General features: G+C 41.5%; 1 protein-coding gene across 2 annotated transcripts in view; it reads left to right on the forward strand.

Moving 5' to 3' along the window:
• The window catches only part of LOC123773655 (cubilin), an 87,797-nt gene that overhangs the window by 37,900 nt on the left and 25,858 nt on the right, over nt 1-24,039 (forward strand). For both annotated transcript variants that reach the window (XM_045767477.2, XM_045767476.2), the window contains 32 exons: nt 325-509; nt 736-898; nt 1,889-2,079; nt 3,314-3,470; nt 4,195-4,385; nt 5,012-5,183; nt 5,383-5,611; nt 5,792-5,925; nt 6,140-6,326; nt 6,736-6,899; nt 7,364-7,545; nt 8,139-8,298; nt 8,609-8,805; nt 9,215-9,383; nt 9,818-9,999; nt 10,323-10,491; nt 10,650-10,831; nt 11,112-11,273; nt 11,950-12,067; nt 12,406-12,491; nt 12,770-12,903; nt 13,606-13,739; nt 14,524-14,760; nt 15,682-15,869; nt 16,542-16,740; nt 17,409-17,615; nt 18,070-18,225; nt 19,450-19,634; nt 20,360-20,500; nt 21,247-21,452; nt 22,457-22,641; nt 23,325-23,543. In XM_045767477.2, the coding sequence (XP_045623433.1) occupies nt 325-509; nt 736-898; nt 1,889-2,079; nt 3,314-3,470; nt 4,195-4,385; nt 5,012-5,183; nt 5,383-5,611; nt 5,792-5,925; nt 6,140-6,326; nt 6,736-6,899; nt 7,364-7,545; nt 8,139-8,298; nt 8,609-8,805; nt 9,215-9,383; nt 9,818-9,999; nt 10,323-10,491; nt 10,650-10,831; nt 11,112-11,273; nt 11,950-12,067; nt 12,406-12,491; nt 12,770-12,903; nt 13,606-13,739; nt 14,524-14,760; nt 15,682-15,869; nt 16,542-16,740; nt 17,409-17,615; nt 18,070-18,225; nt 19,450-19,634; nt 20,360-20,500; nt 21,247-21,452; nt 22,457-22,641; nt 23,325-23,543 (5,571 nt within the window). The remainder of the gene's footprint in view (nt 1-324; nt 510-735; nt 899-1,888; nt 2,080-3,313; nt 3,471-4,194; nt 4,386-5,011; nt 5,184-5,382; nt 5,612-5,791; nt 5,926-6,139; nt 6,327-6,735; nt 6,900-7,363; nt 7,546-8,138; nt 8,299-8,608; nt 8,806-9,214; nt 9,384-9,817; nt 10,000-10,322; nt 10,492-10,649; nt 10,832-11,111; nt 11,274-11,949; nt 12,068-12,405; nt 12,492-12,769; nt 12,904-13,605; nt 13,740-14,523; nt 14,761-15,681; nt 15,870-16,541; nt 16,741-17,408; nt 17,616-18,069; nt 18,226-19,449; nt 19,635-20,359; nt 20,501-21,246; nt 21,453-22,456; nt 22,642-23,324; nt 23,544-24,039) is intronic.

The following is a 24,039-nucleotide window of genomic DNA, read 5'->3' on the forward strand; positions in this document are numbered from 1 at the left end:
GAATTATTTCATAAAATGTTGTCAATAACAATATGAATATTTCTTAAATCGCAAATTATCTTCATGGGGAAACTTGATACGTAAGGTGTAAGGTGCTTGTTTAGTGTTGTGACAAGTTTTAAATTGACGTTATTGCGTTGGATTCAGATAGGTTAGTTTGGTTTCGGTAAGTTTACAGTGTATTAGCTTAGGCTAGGGTGTGTGTTAGGCTCGGATGGGCTAGGTTACTTTGGGTTAGGATAAATTTGATTTGGATTTAAAACCTGTTAGACTAACCATCTTGTGTACGAAGTGAATTCTATCCCCCCCCCCTTTCTCCTACAGTATGCGGGGCGGACATCCGGGGGCAGGAGCATGGATCCATCAATTCTCCAGGCTACCCTGGGCGGTACCCTACCAACCGCGATTGCTATTGGACCATACAAGTTCGACCCGGCAATAGAATAGAGTTCCATTTCGCTACATTACAGATTGAACAACACAGCAACTGTAGCTATGACTTCCTGGAGGTGAGATGCTCCATCATGCGGCTTAATATTTTCAAAAAGATTTCGTTTTTGTCGTCTTCTGGTTGTTTATGTTCTAGAGTTTAAACGCTTTTACACGCAAATGATTTTGAGAATCCTTCATTACTTGATCTACGTCTTAAAAATTTCTAAAGAGATGCTCAACAGAGCACCTTTCTCAGCTTTTCCTGAAAGCTGCATAAATTCACAACTGATGACTCTACTACAGGTGCGCGACGGCCTGACTGAGTCTGACCATAGCCTGGGCAAGTACTGCTACACCCAGACGCCGGCGCCGCTCACTACATCGGGTGCCGAGGCCTTTATCCACTTCCACTCCGACCCCTCCCTCACTGACACCGGCTTCCATATCACCTTCAACTCTGAACCCGGTTAGTTTATTTACGTACTTTTTTTTGTATGCATACCCATCCCGTGGGCCATGGCGGAGAGGGTTACAGAGGCACATAATGGGTTCAGGAACTGAATACCATAGTTTAGTTAGCGAAAAAGGGGGCAATCTTGTGAAGATAGTTACGCAATTGTTAACAGGGTGTATTTTCCCTTTAACCACAGACGTTAATCCCCCTACCCCCTCCTCTCTTCTTTAAAGTTTTAATGGCCTACGGGGTAGCAAAGTTAGTGATTATAATTCTTGTACAGAGCGATTGGCAATATGAAATCTGAAGTGTTGGAGGATGTAATGTCTTCTGGTTTAAACATGCTCGGATCTATTTATAGCTAAAAAATCTGTATAATGAAATATACTGTTTAACCTTTAACCAGCATAAAATGTTCAAATTTGGCTTTTTACTATTGTATGTTAAAATTTAGCCGTTTACCGTAGATTAAAAATTAACTTTCACTATCGTATATCTTACAAGGTACCTGTACCATTACCATATAGTCCATCAGTGTAAGTATTCTCACTCTGTAGTCTATCAATATATATCAGACTGACACTTGTCAACAATACATCATAATTACAACCTTAGTTTCAGTTAATTCGTTATCACTGAACTATTAATTCCCCTTTCACCATCATACACTGTAAACCTATCCTATGTGATCCCTGTTTGGTGGGGTGACTGCTTATCAAACTCATTCCTGATCTACGGTAGGGATTCTTCACGCAACCACTTACGAAACCTCTACATCTTTCCTAAATAATGGCAGCTCTATTTAAATTTACTATATAGTTTATGAGCTCAAACACAACGAGAGGGTTATAAAAATAATAACCTTGGGTTGTGCAGTGTCGAAGCTTGTAAACCGTTTTATAAATGTTAACAAGACCACCATGATTGAGGAAGAGATGTACAGGTTTCGTAAATGCTTTTAGAGAATCCTGGTCCAAACACAATTTGTCCTCCATCGAGCAGGCTCGCCCGGATGCGGAGGCCTCCTGACCAACGATATGGGAGAGTTCTCAGCCCCAACGATCTCAGACGCCTACGAGCATAATCTCCATTGTGAGTGGGTCATAAGGGTGCCTCCTGGGGAGACCATTCGGCTCAACTTCAGCGACTTCCATCTGGAGAACCATCGCGCTTGTCGATGGGACTACTTGGCGGTGAGTCTTGGATATATCACCTGTGTGTGTACTGATAGATATCGGCTGTGTCTTAAAATTAATGTGGCGTTCTCGTAATACAAATATACAGACAAAATCTTAATAAAAACACAAATCCCCCCCCCCACACGCGCACGCACGTACGTACACACAAACGCGCGTGCCCCCCCCCCCACACACACACACACACACAGGACGGATGAAGATAGACAGAGACTACAGGAAGATTTGGACAAGCTGGAGGAATGGCCTAGAAAATGGCTGCTAAAGTTCAACTCGGGAAAGTGTAAGGTAATGAAATTAGGCGAAGGTAGCAGGAGGCTGAACACAAGGTACCATCTGGGAGATGGACTCCTGCAAGAGTCGAGTAGAAAAAGATCTGGGGGTTGATATTACACCGAACCTGTCCCCAGAGGCCCACATCAAAATGATATCATCAGCGGCATATGCTAGACTGGCCAACATAAGAACTGTCTTTAGAAACTTGTGTAAGGAATCGTTCAGGACCCTGTATACCACTTATGTCAGACCAATCCTGGAATATGCAGCTCCAGCCTGGAGTCCATACCTAGTTAAACACAAGACAAAGTTAGAGAAGATTCAGCGGTATGCCACCAAGCTCGTACCGGAACCGAGAGGAATGAGCTACGAGGAAAGGCTAAAAGAGCTGAACCTCACGTCCCTGGAGAACAGAAGAGTAAGGGGAGACATGATAACCACTTGCAAAATTCTCAGGGGAATTGACAGGGTGGACAAAGACAAACTCTTCAGCACGGAACACGAATACGGGGACACAGGTGGGAACACAGTACCCAGATAAGCCACAGAGACGTTAGAAAGACTCCCTTTTTTTTCAGTGTCGGTAGTTAATAAATGGAATGCACTAGGCAGTGATGTGGTGGAGGTTGACCTCGTACAGTTTCAAATGTAGATATGATAGAGCCCAGTAGGCTCAGGAATCTGTACACCAGTAAATTGACAGTTGAGAGGCCGGACCAAAGAGCCGGATCTCAACCCCAGCAAGTACAATTAGGCGAGTACAATTAGATAAGCAAATATATATATATATATATATATATATATATATATATATATATATATAATATATATATATTATATATATAATATATAATATAATATATACACACACATACATAACACATCATCCACCCACGTGTACTTGTCCAGTATAGTCTCCTCGTCCGTCACCAGCCACTCTCCCTATTACCTGTAGATTCGAGACGGAGGTAGTGAAGACAGCCCAGAGATTAGCAGGTCTTGTGGAGTGAACATTCCGCTGCCTGTTCTCTCCACAGGCAACCAGCTCCACGTCACATTCCACTCCGACCATTCCATCAGCGGACGAGGCTTCACCGCTTCCTACCAAGTGGGTGAGTGAAACTATTGGTGGTTTGTGTTGGGCCTAATAAAGGTCATTACAAGTGCTTATATAATCCATGAGAAATTGTTAATAATTATTTACGTGGAATATACATGCGAAAAAAGGTCTCAAAAGTTGATGATTAAAAATAATAGTTTATGCTCCAAAAACCTAACATGAATAATTTTGTTAAATATTTGATTTATAACTATACAACAATTACCAAAGAATTGTCACATCTTGGTAATTATAGTTATATAATTAGAATACAATTATCACAATTTTGTCTAATGAAAAGAACATCAGTTGACGTGAGCCGTCGTCTATGGGTTAAGGCTATTAAGGTTAATATTTCCTTAATTATATTTAAGATTATATTAAGATTTATATTTCCACCATGGTAATTCGTATGTTCATATTTGTTCACTCGTTATTTTGCATAGTTTACATCACTACAGTTGTCCAGTCTCCCATCTCTAATAGTGTAATTTTAATTGTCTTGATACAGGCCTTCGAATATTTTTACATACAGATAGGCAAAGTCATGCAGAGAAAAAGACAGACGGACACTTTGAAAGACTAACGCACAAATAGGTAGACATATAGATAGAAATAGACCTAAAGACCGTCCCTCTACCAATGCCCTTTGTATTGTCATATAACTGCTGTATCCCGAGATATATATATAGGGTATATCCTGTCGTGTAACTAATATATCCTGGCCTGCCTTGTAGCCTGTGGCGGTGAGTATGGGGGCACGACAGGCTTGATCAGGTCACCATACCATCCCCGAGCCTATCCACACAATCGAGAGTGCATCTACGTCATCAATACCCCGCCTCGCACAGCCATCGTTCTCAACTTCACAGAGTTCGACATCGAAGGCCCGTCTTTCTTCAGCGGATGTGTGTATGACTACGTGGAGGTGAGAGACGGGAGGGGGGATGGCAATTGAATACTTTAGTGACTGGTGTTAAGAATTTGTTTCTCTAACAACGATATTCTCTTAAGAGATTATTGCATGTCTACTCGATGCTTGTGCTGCTATGTATGAAGGAAATGTTATCATATGATATTTTAGATTACGATGTCTATAAATTTTTTTCAACAAAAAATTATCACCAGCATCTATGAGTGCAGTTTTGCCTCGCCATCAACTCGTATCACTCCATAATCACTCTCAAAGCCATAGTGGTTGGGCCACTACCCTGTCTTCCCTACTCTCCATTCAACCTCCCAATCCTCCTTCATGTTTTCCTAAATCCTTTCCTTGCCTCTTCCATCCCCTGCTTGCCAGCTCTTTGGACATTTTCAAGTTTTCAAGAATAAAACGCAAAAACTTCAACCTAAAAGATAGGGAGGTAAATGTAACAGCACAATTAAATGTATTTATGTACTATGCACAGTCAGGAACACTTATTACATTCAGTATTAAAACGTACTGTCTATTCGGAGGAAGGGTTATGGCAAGAGTTCTCCTTCCAGGTGTACACACGCACACCTTCCGCAGTTACCCGTAATAATGCCAAAATTATTTTTTTTTGTTGCTAGATTCGTGACGGGAGCCGTGCATCCTCCCCTCTTCTAGGACGATACTGCGGACCTGCCTCGCACGCTCCAGAGCCCGTACGTTCTCAACTTAATCACATGTGGCTCAAGTTCCGCACAGACGCCAGCGTCACCAACATGGGCTTCGTCGCCAATTTCACCACCATTGATATCAGTGAGCTTTTATCCTCTTATCAACGTGTTCGGGTTCGTCGAGGTTTATGATAATGCAACTTAAGGTTTTTATTTTCCTGCGTTCTATTGTAAATCCTAATCTTCCTCCCTTTCAAGTGTTATAAAGTCTTAATTGCTTAGTGTTTTCTCCTGAGTAATTGCCTCGGCTGCTGACACCGCCGCCTTCCCTGCTCACCCAGGATGTGGAGAGGTGATGCGGGCGCTCTCAGGGGTCATCAACTCTCCCAACAGCCCAGAGAGGTATCCGGGCAGCACAGACTGCTACTGGGTGCTGGACCTGCCTGAAGGCTACGTCATACAGCTCACCTGGAGCTCCTTCAGCTTGAGTGGGTCCCGCTCCTGTAATAACGACTACGTAGAGGTCTTTGATAACTCCTCCATCCCCGGCATGGGCGGCCGGATGGGCCCGTACGTAGAGTCCTTTGAATTGATCTGTTTGTATCAGAGACTGTGTGTTTGTACGTTTTTTGATGTATTGACTCGCCTGTTAAATAACCTAACTCTACCCCGTTCTGGAGAGAAAATATTGATGTTCTCCTGTTCGCAATTCTGTTTGTGTTTTATCTAATGGCTTGTGACCTCCGACAGGCGTTACTGTGGGCAGCAGACGCCGCCCCTCAAGACCTCGTCTTCAAACCTGGTTACCATCCACTTCCACTCTGACTATGACGTCAACAACGACGGCTTCTCGCTTATCTATCATGGTCTAAACGCCTCCAGAAGTACGTGTCACTGAGAGAGAGAATATTTGTCTTAGTTTTATTTTTGTGTGGCCATGTGTCTGACCATATTCAAGAGTATGTGTGATAACTGATCTCTTCAATATAGTTAATCCATATTCTACACTCATAAACAATCTGGTTAAAATATAGTGTGATCCAATATACCATTCGGTAAAAAATCCCTTCACCTACTTAAAATGTTCTTCTTTACCAGTGTGTGGAGGCCACTACCACACTAACGCAGGGATGATCACCTCTCCAAATTACCCCTTCAACTACCCCAATAGCCGGAATTGCGAATGGACAATCACCGCGGCCATCAGGACCCAAATCCGACTCACCTTTGAAGAAGTGGAGATTGAAGGGGCTGAGAATTGCCGCTATGATGCCCTTGAGATACGGTAAGGAAGAAAAAAAATCACCTACACATGCAAGCACACACAAACTTAGTTTAACCTCACAAAAGCAAATAGAAAAAATGCCCCAAGAACGCATGATAGAATGATACACTATTTTTTAATAGCTCGAGTAATCTACATAGCTCAGTACAACAGAATATGAAAACCAAAATATTTACTTTTCCACTGAAATTAGCAGATTATCCCTCGCGATATTGCCAGATATCGCGAGGGATATGTTGGATATCTACAGCAACATGTAGGAAAGAAAGATGATAGGTACAAGAAATGTTGTAATCTCTTCGTTGGCACAAACAAAATAATTCCAAAATTTTGTCTCTGCCGCATTCCCTTCTTTCGCTTTCACCTCGTTCCTTCCATTCTCCTTATTCCTCATTTGCTCGACCTGCAGGAACGGCAGATACTCGACTTCACCGTTAATAAGGAAGATCTGCAGCAGGAATCAGACGGTGCCAGAGGTGATCTCCCATAGCCACCAGCTCTACCTCAAGTTCACCAGCGATTACAGTCGTACATTCAAAGGCTTCAAGCTTTTCTGGGACACTGCTTCTACAGGTTAGTTTCTTCATGTTCCCCGTATAAAAGATTCCTTTTTTTTTAAATTAAATAGTTCTCCAGGTTTGGTGCCTTTTTTTTTTTTTGTTATTTAGATACGTCTTGAACATTACCTGAAAGTGGCGAGGTGCTGTGTAGAGAAGTGGGTGGTTTCAAGATCTTATAGACTCGCTGCTTTAAGTTTATTTCTCCGTTGTCCATTGAAATAATAAGTGTTAATGGAAGTGCTAATTCCCTCATATACAACTCAACCCTTCCGTATAAAAGTTGAATATTTGCAACAATTCTTAACGATTATAACCAGAAGCCGAACAATTAAAGCAGTCTTCAAGTTTTTTTTGTTTTTTTTTCAAACAAATAAATTTTTTATTCTAGTTATACCTAAACTTAAAACTTTTAATATTTCATTTTACTCGATTAACACCAAAATTTACAAATGTTTTGTTTATCTTTCTCCCCTATAGGATGTGGTGGGACCCTGACTGCGGTATCTGGAGAGATCATCTCCCCTGGCTATCCTGAACCATACCATCACAATGCTGACTGCTACTGGACTATCCGGGTCGCCCAGGGCTCGGCTGTCAAACTCCACTTCGCAGACTTGGACATTGAACAGACGCCGAACTGTTATTTTGATTTTGTTGAGGTGGGGGCATTGGTGAAGACAGCACATTAGATGTGTTTTTTCTTGAGTCGTCCGTAGTGTGGTCGGTAGAGATGCAGGCTCGCACTTTTGGGGTCCCCCTGTTCGAGGCATTATTGTGCTTTTTGTCTATTCAAGGGGTATTTGTTTGCATTTTAAATGTACATTTCTGGTGTCTTAAGAAGACATTTTTACAAGCATACATTCGAAATGACCAAGGTTTTTTGGGGGGGCAGTTTTTGTACTATATTTTACAGATAAAATGAATAAATTTTGTAACAGGTTTAATTTATTGTCAACTGTTATGTCACATTCATATAAGCACAAATTCCTCATGGAAATATGGCTTCGAAATTGTAAGCTAATTATCCTTAGGCTGTCATTTATAATTAGGATCCCTCATTTACACAAAATCCCACATTTAATCTTAGGATCTCTCATTTAGGCTTAGAATTCCTCCTTTATCCACAGAGACCCTTATTTTTGTCTTGATTCCCTTATTTTCCTCTAAAACTTCTTATTTTTCTTTAGAATCCCCTATTCTTAGAATTCCTTATTTTTTGTTAGACTCCCATATTTTACCTTAACTTTGCCAGGTGCGTGACGGCAGCACCCCCCAGTCTCCCCTGTTGGGTCGCTACTGCTCTGGCAACCAAGTCTTCGTCAGCATCAACTCCTCCTCCAATGCCCTTTGGATCAGATTCCGCTCTGACTACAGTGAAAGCGGGAGAGGCTTCAAGGCCCAGTACATGACGGGTAAGGAACACTCTTGCATTTGTAAACGAAACCAAATTCCATTCACTATTAGCTATGTAGGATTTTAACTAATTGTACAGGGAGTGAATCGAGTTCTCCCGATTGTGCGTATCACTGACATGCTGCGAGAACAAGTTAATGAGCTGTTGTTATGAGGCAGGGAAGGGTTTTCGCCCTGTATTTATCATCTTCTTGGGTTTTGTGTTCTTCCTGGCCTCGTGTTCTCCATATCTAAGAGATCTTCCTTCCATTACCCTGAAGCTGGTGGCCCGCGATACTAAGACACGCCAACTACCCCTCTCTCCAACAGAATGCAACAGGGTCTTGCGTGGCCACCGGGGCGTGATCACCACCCCTGGCTATCCAGACCCCTACCCACACAACCGCAATTGTACGTGGACCATCCAGGCCCCAGCAGGCAACTCCATCAACGCCTCCTTCAGCGAGTTCGTGCTAGAGGATCACATGGACCCTGAGAGTGGTCAATGTTTCTACGACTTCGTGGAAGTTAGTGGCGATGAATGAAATGTTTTAGTATTTAACACACTAAATAAAAAATGTAAAAAAGACGCGCAAAAATGAAAATAAAGCAATTAACGACGTTTCTGTCCGTCCTTGACCATTAGAAAGTCGTGTACACGACTTTCTAATGGTCCAGGACGCACCGAAATGTAGTCACCTTTTAATTTTCAGATCTGTGGGTTGGGAGTCTTAATTTTCAGCCTTGTTATTGTGACTTAGTCAATAAGTTAGGAAAATTATTTGTTTGTGAATTACGTTTACTGTTATGGGGACAGAGTTATTTAATTTTTATTGATTTGTACTTTATATATATACACACACACACACACACACACATGTACCACAGAGATGAATTCCTTTCCCCGAGGCTCTAACGTTGTCCACCGACCGCCAGATCTATGAAGGTCAGCAGAGAACAGGAGTGAGGTCACAAATCGGTCACTACTGCCAGAACGTACCACCGCCCGTGGCCACTGCCAGCCAAATGAACGTCCTGGAAATTAACTTTGTCAGCGATTACAGCGTTGCGAACAACGGCTTCAGGCTGGAATGGATAGTCAACGGTGAGTGGCGGGGACTTGGCGTGAACAGCCACAGAACTGGTAGGAAGAGCAATCAGGAGGACATGGAATAATTAATAAATCGGGGAAACAAATTGGTAAAAATTTAAAAAATATTGCAAAACTTTTCAATTCTGGGTTTGTAATTGATACTGCAAATTATGGTAATTTGTAAGTTGAATTGTAGTGCATATGATCTTTTGGCACCTTCTGATGGGGATTTTTTCTTAGCATTTTGACATTCTCTGTTAATTTGTGAACGGGTTAGTTGTTAAATGTTTTAACTCTATGTTCAGAAGCTTCTCAAAGAGCACACTTGGTATATTGTCAATTGTTTTATATTATCAATTTAAGCATTTCGGAATTTTTTTATAGGGGGAAGACATGACAAAAACTCTAAAAGATATATATTTATTTATTTGGGATCTTTCACATAGGTTGCGGCGGTGAAATGACAAGACCTTCGGGTAGTTTTACGAGTCCAAACTATCCGAACGCGTATCCCATCAATACGGACTGCGAGTGGTTCATCCGAACAGCTCCAGGCACCAAGATTCAGATAACCATCCACGAGTTCGATCTGGAAAGCTCGGGCACCTGCTACTTCGATGTGTTGCAGGTAGGTTACAGGATGAGACAGTGTAATTGAGTCCCATTTTTTGCCCCTTTTAACCGACTTCCATATCATAAATAGTAATATCATTTCAGTTAAAGAGCAGCACAATTTCAAACTTTAATGTCATGTCAGTTTTCAGACATTTATCCAATGGTTGCACCTTAACAAAAAGTCCACTAGGGAATCACCATACCCCGTGCTACTTTGAAACTTTTCTTCAGAGTTGCTGAATCTAAAACATAACGGGAGCACCTAAACCTTTCTTTCGTGTACCACCAGCTTTTCGAATCGATTAAGAGTCTCTTCCCACTTGGTAAATTTTTCAGGTGTACGGAGGCAAGGACACCACCTCGCCCGTGTTGACAACTGTCTGTCATGAGCAGTCAAGGCCCACCACCGTCACTACCCAGGGCAACACCGCCCTCTTGACCTTCCACAGCGACCAGTCCGTCAGAGGCAAGGGCTTCCGCGCCTCCTATGTCACCCTTCTTGATGGTCAGTGCCGCCTGCGTCGTGCTCTTGTTGGCAAAAATTCATTCGTTAGTTGTAAACTTGATGAACAGTCTCACTGTGATGCTTACCTCGAGAGCTTTACCCACTGTGATGCTTAACTCGTTGCCTAGTCATAACACGACTCTCTTCCCACTCCCCAGGGTGTGGAGGGCTGTTCACAGCAGTACAAGGCAGTATTCACTCTCCCAAGTATCCGGAGCTGTACGACGTGCACTCGGACTGCGAGTGGACCATCCGGGTCGACCCGCTTCACGTAGTCGAGCTCAACTTCACGGACTTCGACATAGAGCCCAGCGCTAACTGCACTTTTGATTACTTAACGGTGAGAACTTGAGTGCACTTGTTTATTTAATTTGTAATAGAGGTTCGAGTTTAATTCCCTGTTGATCAGGGTTTACGAAATAAAAGCTATTATACAAGTATCAATCATTATATATATTTATATATTATATCTCCTAAATGCTACTAAATGCTATCTCCTAAATGAAGTGAGGCAGAAACATTGCATTTTCCTCTCGTGGGTTCTGTTTACCCATGGTTGGGCCCCCCTCCCCCTTGTTGCATCTTGCACTCATTGACGGCAGTGTTGCGCCATGTTGCAGGTGTATGATGGAGAAGGCGAGGAGGCGCCCCAGTTGATGCAACATTGCGGGAGCACCCTGCCCAACCCCACTCTGGTGCGGTCCTCGACGAACGTTATGACTATCAGGTTCAAAGCCGATGGGTCTTCCAGCGGGAGGGGATTCAAGGCTGACTACTTCGCGGTATGGGGTCTTGTGTAGTCTTTGTTTACTTCTATGTGATTCCCATGTATGTGTGTGTGTGTGTGTGTGTGTGTGTGTCTTTGGTCATACACATGCATTAACGTTTTGAAGTTGATCATACATGCACTAATATACCTGGCATTAGAGTCCTGGCATGTAGAGCCAGGCAGTGATGGTTTATACATAAATGTGTATATTCAGTCGTATATACACCAGTTTTCCAATTGTGCTGCCTGATACATACACACATGCATACAAACTTTCACGTTTGCTTAAAGTAAATGTTACATTTTTTATCCATAATGTTACCGTGTTTTGTGGAAAAACTTAAAAAAAATCCCCAAATAGGTCAATATAATCTGATATTAAATACAGAATAAGCACATGTTAAAATATAAAAAATAGATATACCCCTTTCGACCTTCTCAGGCCTTATCAAGAGCAAGAATGACTTGTTCTTGCTATTGACAAAGGCCTGAGAGGGGGGTCAAAAACGCTATATCAATATTTTGTTTTGTTTTACTATGAACAATACATATATAAATATATATATATATATAATGTAACGGGTACTGACTATCCTCCATCAGCAAGGCGTAAAACTAATTTTTTTTTTTCGACATGTGTTTAATTTTTTCCGTAACCCCCACACAAAATGTGCTTCCTCCTGGCCTAGGGCTGCGGTGCATCGGTGGAAGTGGGCGTGGAGGAACTTGGAGAGCTGGTGTCGCCTCACTACCCAAGCTTGTACACCTTTGCCCTCAACTGTTCCTGGCATCTGCACGCTCCTGCAGGTCTGTCACCTCATTTTAATATTTATTCGCGATCTATAACGTTATCGGGGCCCTAGAAATACGTCTCCTGGTTATATACTCTTGATAGCACCGACGAGCTTCAGTGATATGTCTATTTAGTCATGGATATAGAAGGATGGTTATTATCGTTATTGAGAGGAATCACATAATCATTAGCAAGAAGTGATAATTGGTAATGTGGGTGAGGGGGATTATAGCTTGCCATTATTTCGGGACTCAACGTCCCCGCTACCCGGTCCCCGACCTGCAGGCCTGTCAGCGGGGGGTCGGGTAATCTGTCAACGTAGCTTCTGTTATAGTTTCCCCCTCGTCGACAGGTTACCGCTTGATGCTCCATGTAGTGCATCTGGACATGCATACCCGCGCTCCCTCTAATGACAACTGCACCTTCCAGTATTTGGCGGTAAGTTTTTTTTTTTTCTCCTCTCTCTCTCTCTCTCTCTCTCTCTCTCTCTCTCTCTCTCTCTCCTTCCATAGTTCATAGAAAACGGTACCCATCTAGTTATTCACCGGAACACGACCCTCAAATAGGTTTACAATAGTCTCTCCCTCTCACACACACCCAATATTAGCCATTTTCTTCTATTGAAGTGCATGACTGCTGAAGATAACACTGAAAACGCGCTCTAAAATCCTGGAATATATATATATATATATGTTTTTGGTTCCTCTGTGTTGTAGATACTCGACGGAGGTCAACTAGACTCGCCGGAAAGAGGCCGATACTGTGGGAACAGAGCTCCGAGGTCCATAGTGTCCTCCTCAGAGTACATGACCGTGACGCTAATCAATGAATACGCCTACGTCAGCTTCAGGTACACTGGCACTGCGAGGGCTTCTCTGTCTAATGGAAAAAAATGTCTGATTCGGAGATTCGAGCTGCCTCACAGCCCCTGGTAGATTTTTCTCATTCATATGTATCACGTTAGGGGGAATTCTCTGTATTGCTTGTCTAACTTGCATATATTATAGTGGTTATCGACTGGTTATAGATTATATAGGTTATAGACTGGTTGTAGTGGTTATAAGCTTTTTTCTAACTGTTTAGTGACAATGAGTGAAACTTTAATTTTACATTTTTAATTCTTTCAACGTGAATATATGTCTGTGTTTATAAAAGCCTAAAAAAGGACTATGTGCTGGCCGAGAGGTCTAGACATTGTCTATGTAACCATAAAAATAATCGGCAAAAGTCTTGCATTTGTCAATATTTTAATTATAAAATATTTAACCAGAAGGTACGAAGTTTTACCAACGTCAGAAATATTTTAATTTTAGCATCTGAGTCAAGGTGTATTGTGCTACCTTGATAATGGTCCAGGATGGTCCGAAACGTCGTCACTATATTTTCAGATGTGTGGTTGGATGTCTTTAAGTATATGGCACATGTTTTGCATCGTGCTACACGTGACGTAGTACTTGTGTTTCGGAACTAGATTTCTGACAAACGCGCATTGTATTACCCTAATTAGCTTGGCCTAGCCTAACTCAGCCTAACCCAACCCTTCTTATTCCAGGGCTGTATACAGTGTACTGACCTCGAGATGTGGGGGAGACCTTACCTCCATGAGTGGGGAGGTGGCCAGCCCCAACTATCCTGAGCCCTATCCAGATAACACAGACTGTGAATGGTCCATCTCTGCTGGATCAGGTATGCTACTGGTTACTGAACTAGCTGCCCCAATAATTACTATACCTAGTTCTTCACAAATTGTTGGATCCAGCTGTCATACCTAGTCACAGCACTAAACATTTCACTAATTACTGGACTAAGTGTCACTACAAAACTAATTTTTGCATAATGCACTAGACCAGGTGCGTTATTATACGTTACTGGAACACACACATTACTAGTTATTCAATAACGTATGCCATTACTCATTGGGTAATTTTCTTCACTAATTGCTGGGTACCGAGTAATTACTAGAGTAACTGGTTCTGTAACTAGTGAACTACGCATTCCACTGGAGTAACTGATTCGGTAACTATTGTGCTCAACACTCCACTGTAGCAACTGGTTCAGTAACGAGTGGCCCAAGCACTCCACTACTTGGTTGAATAAATTCGTCAAAGCACTAGTTACAGAGGTAAGTACGTCATTTGTTACTAGGCCAGCTAGCAAAGTTACCTGCCACTATACCACGCCTGCCACTATTGAACCAGTAATGACTAATTATTGGGTAACAGGCCCGCCCTATTACCTCTAGCTGCCCTATTAGTTATCGAGACAGGTAAACTGTAGAGTATACTTTATAATTGTTACTACTTGTAACAAAGTTGTTGCATCTTGTTATAAAACTTTTTATGACGTGTTAGAAAGTTATTACTTGTTTGAAGGTTGTAGCAACGTTGTAGTTTCGTCGTGTGTTTAACGTGAACTCTACTCATAACTTCCGGGGAAACTTACTTAAATTTCTCTCCTTCCCCCAACACAGGAAACCGGGTGGAGCTCAACTTCATTGAGTTTGACATTGAAGAATCCGCCGGCTGCAACTTGGACTACGTCGAGGTGCACGAGAGAACTGCAGCCGGCCCCCTGCTACTCCACAACTGTTCCTCGTCCAACTCCCAGATCCCAGCCGCGGTCATCGCCAGGGACGCCCTATGGATCAAATTCCATTCTGATGAGTCTGGGGTCGGAGCGCGAGGCTTCTTAGCGGATTACAGTCTTTGTAAGTGTAACAGAAAACAGTGTTCGGAGGAGGGGGAACTTGAGGAATAATATGAGGGGGCACCAGCATTGGGAGGGATAGTGGACAGAGGAAGAAACGGGTAACAGATAGACATAGAGGGAAAACGGACAGAAAAATAAAACTGACAGATACAGACATAGAGGAGAACAACCAGATAGACAAAGGGGGGATGGACGAACAGAGATAGAGGGGAACAGCAGGCTGCAACCTGTCCTCTTAAAAATAACTTCGCTTTTGGCCGTTTGCCCGTATGGTCGAAAGTGGACGTAATTTGAAAATTAAAATGAGTTTTCTTTTTCAACAACAGTCAAGGGTAGTCTGATAGGTTAGGTGGGCAGGAAATTCTCATAAAGTTTCTATACGTTATAAGAAACGTTAGTTGAAAGTTAACTCTCCTAACCTTTCAGAGTAAGCTGGACGACTCAAACAGAAAACGGGACAGTACGTCACTTTCGTGAGCCGATTTCATTTCAAATTACGTCCACTTTTGGCCATAGCGCGTATACGAGCCAAAAACGACGTTATTTTTTAAGAGGATGGGTTGGCCTGAGAGGATGAGAGGACAGTCAGAGAAAATGCATGAAGGGATATTCAATCGGGCAGACTAATATAAATAGCAAAATACACCAAATAATAAGAAAATTGTAAAATGACAAATTATTTTACAACTATTTACTGACATTATTTAGTTAATGCACAAAAAATCTTTACTGTATAATAACTTTTTGATATTAAAGTCTTTATAAAAATACACTTTGAGCAGATGTAAATTTACATAAGAATGTAGAAATTATAAGACGTTTTCAGTATATTAAGCCAAAAACTTTTTATTTTCCTTACTAGATAAAATACTGTATTACATATCACAAAGCATTAAATATATACCACTCACTGTTACAGTGCATGGGAGTAACCTCTATGGGACGAGCGGGGAAGTGGTGTCTCCACTCTACCCACACACCTACATGGGCCGCGATGACATCACTTGGACCATCACAGTTCCACGATACAAATTCGTCTCCATCACCCTCCTTGACATGGCAATAGAGGGCAGCCCTGTTGTGGACGAGTGCTTCGCCTCTCTAGTGGTTGGTGGTAGTTGATGCTTGTGAGGGTGGTGGTTAGTGATTGTAGTGGTTATTGCTTGTCTGGAAGTGATTGTGATGGTTATTGAGCGATTCGTGGCGATTGTGCTATTGTCCAGGTGTGACTTAGTGTTTCGTAATTGTAATAGTAATTTCCTGTGTGATGATTACTGGAGTGTGCATGCTTTAATGACGTACCTCCTAAGTTTTCTTATTATTTATGATTATAATTATCTTTATTATTGGTGTAATAACCATTAATTTTGTCATATTGTTATAATAATTATTATTACTGGTCAGGAAAACATGGTTTCAGAATTAGTGTTAGAAGTGCTGTGATAATTTGATGTTACTACAGAAAAATTGAATAAAGCAGAAAGTACATTTGTATAGCCTTATTGTTTCACTGTAATAGTTATATAAATTTATCTTCATTGTGATATAATTCAACAATAAAATGATAAATTAATTTTGCAGTGATAGTCACTGATTAAGCTCTTCAATGATAAGGTAAAACGGTAAACGCATGATAAGGTAACACACCATAACAATGAATCAATGACACCGTGATACACAACAGTAATTGCACAGTACACCTGGCGTTAACCGAAACTCCACGTTTAGGTTAACTCCATAACTCCCATCCCACCACCTCCACAACTCTGTCCTTGTCAGATTTACGACGGACGCTCGGTTAGAGGAGGCAGGTTACTTGGAACGTTCTGTGGATACCAGGTGCCGTCTGCTCCCATAGTATCCACCAGGCGGACGGTGGCAGTCCGCCTGAACGCCCAGCATCGTCACGAGGGCTCCAAGTTCCGTTTCCGCTACGAGGCTGTCGACACCAGAGGCACCCCAGGCCAGACTCGGCTAGGTGCGATTCTTATGTTTCATAAATTCTAAAATATATATTTCAATAGAGGGTTTTGCGTAACCTAACCGTAACCTTGCCTTACTTTCGTTGGCAAAACTAGACCTATAGTCTGTTATAATCACAGGATCTCGACATCTTAAATTCAGTGACGTTCTCGTGCACGTTCCCATGAAATCAAATGAATGGCTGAGTGTGTTTTGGCATTTTCATGTGTGCATTTGTTTTTAATTTCTTTGGGATCGTCCACTGTGCAACAGTCTGTATAAAGTTTAGTACGTGAATGCCTAATCTCTATTATTATTATTATTATTTTTATTATCATTTGGGAATGTCTAATGCATGTGCGTTTTAAAGATTGGTATATATTATTACTAATGCTGGCTTTTGATAAATTAATTTTATTATTGTGCTGCCTCTTGTTTCTTTCAGTTTTGATTCGATTTAGTCAGCTGTATTTTGTATAGTTTGAATATTGTGTGTGTATATGAAAATGATTACCTGCTTTATCATTAATATTGTGGTGGAGAGACGCCTGTCGAAATAAAACTGGCACACAAGCGCGAACTCTTGTATAAAAGTTACTTCGCTTACTTTATATAATATAATATTTGGCATCACAAACTTTACTCAAATTACTCCTCTTGCTTACTCTATAAACTTTTCTACAGGAGACGAGAGCAACAACTGCAGCTTCGTGATGACTCTGAACGAGACATATAACGTATTCCATAACCCTGGCTACCCAGGCTACACAAACAACCTCAACTGTGAGTGGATCATCCAGGCGCTGCCTCACAAGAGGATCCTGATGGACATCTTTGTCGAGCTAGAGGAGTCTGCGTCCTGCTATTACGATCGACTTGAGGTCTACGACGGTACTGTATTCTGCGGAATGTCACCGCTGCTACTTGCCCTGCTGAATGCTATCGTATGTTGGTTCACTGCTGAATGCTGTCCATATGTTGGTTCTCTGCTGATTATCATTGTGTGGTGATTCCATAGGATGACAGCCATATCTTACCTGCCACTGTTTCCATCGAAGCTTAGAAGCAGAGTATTGTTACTAATCTTGCTTGTGCGTGTCACTGTGTATGCGTTGGTAAGTTGACTGCGTGTGTGGCACGTTGAGTGCGTGAGCGGTAAGCTGAGTATATATTACACTGTATGTGGGCGAGAAATAGTGCGTGTCGGCTACTCATGTTGATTGAACAGATGATATGATCCTTAATAAATGGATGCTGTTGATTGTCTGATCAGCTGATGTTGATTCCCTGATCAGCTGATGTTGTTGTTTCTCTGATCTGCTGATATCTCGACCCCCTCTGGCAGGTTTGGAAGGGACGACCAACTGGAACCTGACCCACACCTTGTGTCGTCGTGATCAGTCTCCTGCACATGTCGCCTCCTCCGGGAGATTCCTCCGGATGCGCTTCATTACAGACTCCAGCATCACCCGACAAGGGTTCACGTCTTATGTAGTTGCAGGTGAGCAGTCCTGACGTTGGGAAAAGTTCTGCGTCCCCAACAGAGGCGCAACGAAATACAAATGTGTTATTGCTTTATTACAACGTTTTATCGACGTAGAAAACGTTATCGCAACGTGTTTACATTGTTTGCTGGGGTTCACGTGTGTTTATATATATATATATATATATATATATATATATATATATATATATATATAATATATATATATAATATATATATATATATATATATATATATATAATATATATATATAATATATATATATATATATATATAATATATATATATAATATATATATAATATATATATATATATATATATATATATATATATATATATATATATATATATATATATATATATATATATATATATATATATATATATATATATATATATATATAAATATATATATATATATATATATATATATATATAATATATATATATATTTCCTTGCGACTCTGTTTTACTTTCTGATATGGCAGAACATGTGAATATTCGTGACCCCGTGACGCAAAATATATGAGCATTCTTGTCATGTGACGCAGAATACTCTATTCATATTCTTGTGACATAAAACACACACAAACAACTTGGAGGGCCACGCGGTGGAGTAGATAGTACCTGGGGGTCGTAGTGCTAATGGTCCGGGTTCGATTCCCGGCCGAGGCAGAAACAAATGAGCAGAGTTTCTTTCACTGCATGTCCATGTTCACCTAGCAGAAAATAGGTACCTGGGAGTTATACAGTTGCTACGGGCTGCATCCTGTTTGTGTTACTTAACCCAAGAAATCCCTATATTATTTTTTTTTTTTTTTTTTTTTTTATTCTTGATACTTAGGCTGCCCCAAGTATCATTGATTGTTTCCCCTTGTATTTGTTACTTTGCATTTCTGCTTGAGAGTGTACGTGTGTGTGTGTGTTAGAGAAAAATATATGTAGCAGATATTAATAGAAGAAAACTAGGTCAGTACGTTAGACAACCGACGGTCAGAAAGGCGGGGTCCAAGAGCTATAACAGCTCGATCATGCAGGCACAAATAGTAAATACACCTACACACGTACACTCTTAAGCATCAAACAATCAATCATACTTATGGCAGCCTTTACGTTCTTGGCATCCTTCCCAAGAAATCCCTCACCCTCCCCCCCTCTTTAAGTACCACAAGACAACCATTGTCTTATCAATGTTGAAACTGGTTCATTTTTTCTTCCAGTCTGCGGCGGATACGTTGGCGGAGCTGAAGGCGTCATCGCAACAACCAACTACCCGGAAAATTACCCCGCGGATAGGAATTGCCTCTGGATCATCAAAGTTGGTGTGGGGAGAACTATCCGCTTGGAATTTGAAGATTTCAGGGTTGCAAACACAACTCCAACGTGTGGTGGTGCCTACCTCTCTGTGAGTTGATTTTGTTCATGTGTGGGTGTGAGTCTGTGTGGGGGGGGGGGAGGGGATGTTTGTGGGGTGGGGGTAGGTGTAAACAATCCCTCTCACAATCACTATGCACCAAAACAATAATCAATATTCACTCAAAGAATAGCACCTTCGACAATCACTATACATCCTAAAAAAGTAACTACAGCAATCATTGTCCCCCTCCCCCAAACATCAGTTCCAATGCAAACACCCATTTACCTGGACTTACCTGGAAGAAATTCGAACCGCGAACCCAATGCGTGTTAAAGTTTTAGTGCGTGTGCACTAAAACAAGTGAGTGTTTTAACACCTGCATTAGACTGCCTTAACCATAAACACCTGCAACAGTTAATCTCCAACCCCCAACACCCCCTTCATCAGTCACTCTTTGAACCACCAGGGGCCAGATTCGCGACGCAGTTACGCAAGACCGTGTACATCTTTTCTCAATATTTAGCGACTTTGTTTACAATTATTAAACAGTTAATGAGCTCCGAAGCACCAGGAGGCTGTTTATAACAATAACAGTCGATTGGTAAGTTTTCATGCTTGTAAACTGTTTAATAAATGTAACCAAAGCCGTCAAAGATTGAGAAAAGATGTACACGTTCGTAAGTACTTGCGTAACTGCTTCGTGAATCTTGCCCCTGAGCATTATCGCCTTCACCAATCACTTCATAATCCGTAAACGTAACCTTCTCCGACAGATCCGCAATGGAGCACATTCAACTTCGCCGTTCGTTGGAGCGGGAAAGTTCTGTGGTCGTAGCATCCCTCAAGGTCTTGAGAGTTCCTCAAACGTTCTAAGACTCAACTTCGTCGTCTCGGGCATAATTAATACTGACAAGGTAAGGAGTGTTCCACTCACTTCAGTGGCTTTCATGAGTTCTTATATGAAGCAGAATGATGAATGTACAAGATTTTCTTCGATATATCACCCCTCCCCATTTGATCTTTATATAATGGTATAGTACCGTTGGCTTCGTTATTGTCTCGCAATCAGGGATTGCGAGATGGATCCAGACGTGATCTGGACGATGGATCCACGCGAGATCCAGACGTGGATCTCGCCGGGCAATTGAACCTGGGGTTCGATTGCCGGGCGAGACATAAATGTCTGGGCAAGTTTCCATTCACCCAATGGCTCTGTAATGAAAATGGTCAATATAAAGTGTCCTCTCCTGACCTACCAGAGGACCCAAAACAGAAAACAGGGCAGCACGTCACTTTCGCCAGCCGATTGTCATTTTCTAGTACCATTTTTGCCTTTGGGTATCGCATTACGATCGAAATGCAACGTTCCTCGTAAGCCGACAGGTTGATCCATCACTGGAATACAACCGACTCGGGTTATCACACACGACACGGGTTATCACACACGACTCGGGTTATCACACACGACTCGGGTTATCACACACGACACGGGTTATCACACACGACTCGGGTTATCACACACGACTCGGGTTATCACACACGACTCGGGTTATCACACACGACACGGGTTATCACACACGACACGGGTTATCACACACGACACGGGTTATCACACACGCACCAGAGTTTGAGATGATGCCTTCCACCTTGACTCTTGCAGGGTTTCAAGCTGCGGTACTACGAGCAGGCCAGCACGTGTGGGGGCAACCACCGCCTCGACGTCGACATTCCCAAGCAGACCATCCAGTCGCCCAACTTCCCCAACCCTCCGAACCACAACACAGAGTGCAGCTGGACCATCCTGGCTCCCCCTGAGAAGGCCATCTCCCTGCACTTTGTCGACCCCTTCGACATCACCTCTATTTAGTAAGACATGAGTAGAGATCTTTTTCTGTACAGAGCGATGCTTCACCCAAGGAAGTGACTATTAACTGTATATATAGTGGTAGTGTCAAGCCATTTTAAAACCAACCTAACCATAAACAGCCTTAACAAGCCTAACCTTTATTAAATCTTGTTCATTCTAACCAAACATTACCCAAGCAAACCGTAAAACAATTTATATCCATAAATGGAAATATCTAGTTTTTTTCAGATATAGATAAAGGAGAAGGGTAGAGAGAGAGAGGGAGGTTGTGATTAGGAAGAGACGGGCAAATGTAGGTAGATAGAAAAAACACACGAACAGAAAGAGACATATCTGAGGTTCCCGAATCGACCCGGCCACCGGCGGGTATCCCACCGCCTATAGTATCCCATAAAAGGGAAAAAAAAAGTTTTGACTCCCACTTCAAAGTCGGAATGTTTCATGTTAACAATATTGTATGGACAGGCATTTTTATTTTGTATCAACATGTAAAGCTTTTTTTTTATTATTATTATTATTATACTGGCTTAGATTAGCGTCTCGTAATCCGGCTTGACTAATCTAGCATAACCAGTCGACCATGACTACACTAGCATACCTTCCATTAGCTCAACTTGGCTTAGATTAGCTTCCATTAGTTTAATCTTTACGTTATCAACATATAGTAACCAATTATTCAACAGGAAGTAATGTAGATGAAGACCAATAAAATAATATTGCAGTAAAGAGCAATTATCAATTAACAAAGATTAACTAGGAATTCAAAAAATTAAAAAAATGCTAAATTAAATATAAATATCTTATTATATTTAAAATATTTACTTCTTACTGCACGGAAGTAAAATGTCATATCGTCATTAAAGTTCAAATATGTTTATTGAGATAAGCAAGAAATACATCTCAAAGGGATAGAGTAGCTTAGGCTATTTCTACCCCCCTTATTATTATATTATTATTATAAACTTATTATATAAACTCATCGTCATTAATGTTGTTCTGACAGCGATAACTGCGACCAGGCCTTCGTTGAGGTGCGGGACGGCGGGACCCTCATCTCCCCACTCCTGGGGAAGTTCTGTGGCTCTCACTCGCCCGATACCCAGCACACGACCAGCAACGCCATCTACATCCGTTACTACAACAACGTCAGCGAGCCTCACTCTGGTTTCAAGGCCGAGGCAACGATAGGTAAAGTTTGATCTTCAGGTCATAACACTATTGCTATGATCAACCAACAGGTACACATTAGTCTTGAACATAGTCTAGGATTAATGGAAACTCTCGTTGTATATATAGAGGTACAAGGCACCTCCATGTATATCTTGCTAGACAGGAAGGTTCTAAACGTGGTCAAGGGGTTTTGTAAGTTCAGAAAAGAGGGTTGTGGGTTCCAGCCATGAGAGAAGATCTCTGGGATGGGATCCAGCCACCAAGGAGAGCTCTGGGAAGGGTTTGTAAGTCTTATGATACATTTAATGATTGTTATGTTATGTATCGTTCGTTAGCATTATGTCACTGATATGATTGACGATATATGGAATTATTAAATGTGTAATATTTTATCATAAGAACATATGAATCAAGGAAGCTGCAGAAGACCTATTGGTCCATACGAGGCAGCTTCTATTTATATCCACCCAATTATACCCTACAATTGTTATTATTATTGCATGTTTGTACAGTCTTCGATGATTAATTAAACACAAGATAGAAAAGGTAGCCTCAATAGCACAGCTTGGATTTTGTTTCATTTTAAAGTGACACTGTAAACTCTCTCATTGTGACTAGAAGATTCACTTTAAAGAATATAGTTCTTGAAATTGGAATGAAGACCTCAAGGTACACAAATAGGTTTTGGTCCTTCGCACCAGATCGTTGCGGTGGAACGTATAATGCCTGGGAGGACGGAATCATCAGCTCGCCTGGGTTTCCTACACCCTACAGTGCTGATCTCAACTGTACATACAAGGTGGTGGCACCATATGGACATTCTGTTAACCTACAATTCCTCGATGTCGACATCTTCAGCTTGTCACAGAACTGTACCGGCCCCTGGGGACGCCTTCAGATACGGGAGAAAAATGCTACAGGTGAGACATAATAATTTGTGGGTTCTTCAATATGTTAGTGCATGTAGAAGGTATTTGAGTATTTGGCTCTCGATACATCCTTGCAAAAGCATGTATTTGCATGATTGTTCCTATGGGTCAAGTTTAAAGAATGAAGAACAATTTTTATTTATATTACTTCTAAGCTGTATCACTTATGAACCCATCCCTGCCCTTGTGTGGCAGTGCACAATAGAAAGTTGTTTTCACATATCCATACATTAAAACATTGATTGTAACCATGATATATATGTGCTCCAGCCTACAGTTTAGACCTATTGTCTTATGTATGACCCTCTGTCCTGCGTGACAGTGAATACTAGCATTATCCTCAATTTAATAAGACTATCAAAATCCTCAGATTAGGCAAAATTGTAATTAATTTTGTCAATACATTTGTTAATAATAATAATAATGGGTCAAGTTTCAGCTCCTGGCTACTTCTTTAAAGATATTAACTGCATTCAATGGTCACCTT

This window comes from Procambarus clarkii, chromosome 72 (assembly GCF_040958095.1).
Source record: "Procambarus clarkii isolate CNS0578487 chromosome 72, FALCON_Pclarkii_2.0, whole genome shotgun sequence".
Taxonomy (NCBI): domain Eukaryota; kingdom Metazoa; phylum Arthropoda; class Malacostraca; order Decapoda; family Cambaridae; genus Procambarus; species Procambarus clarkii.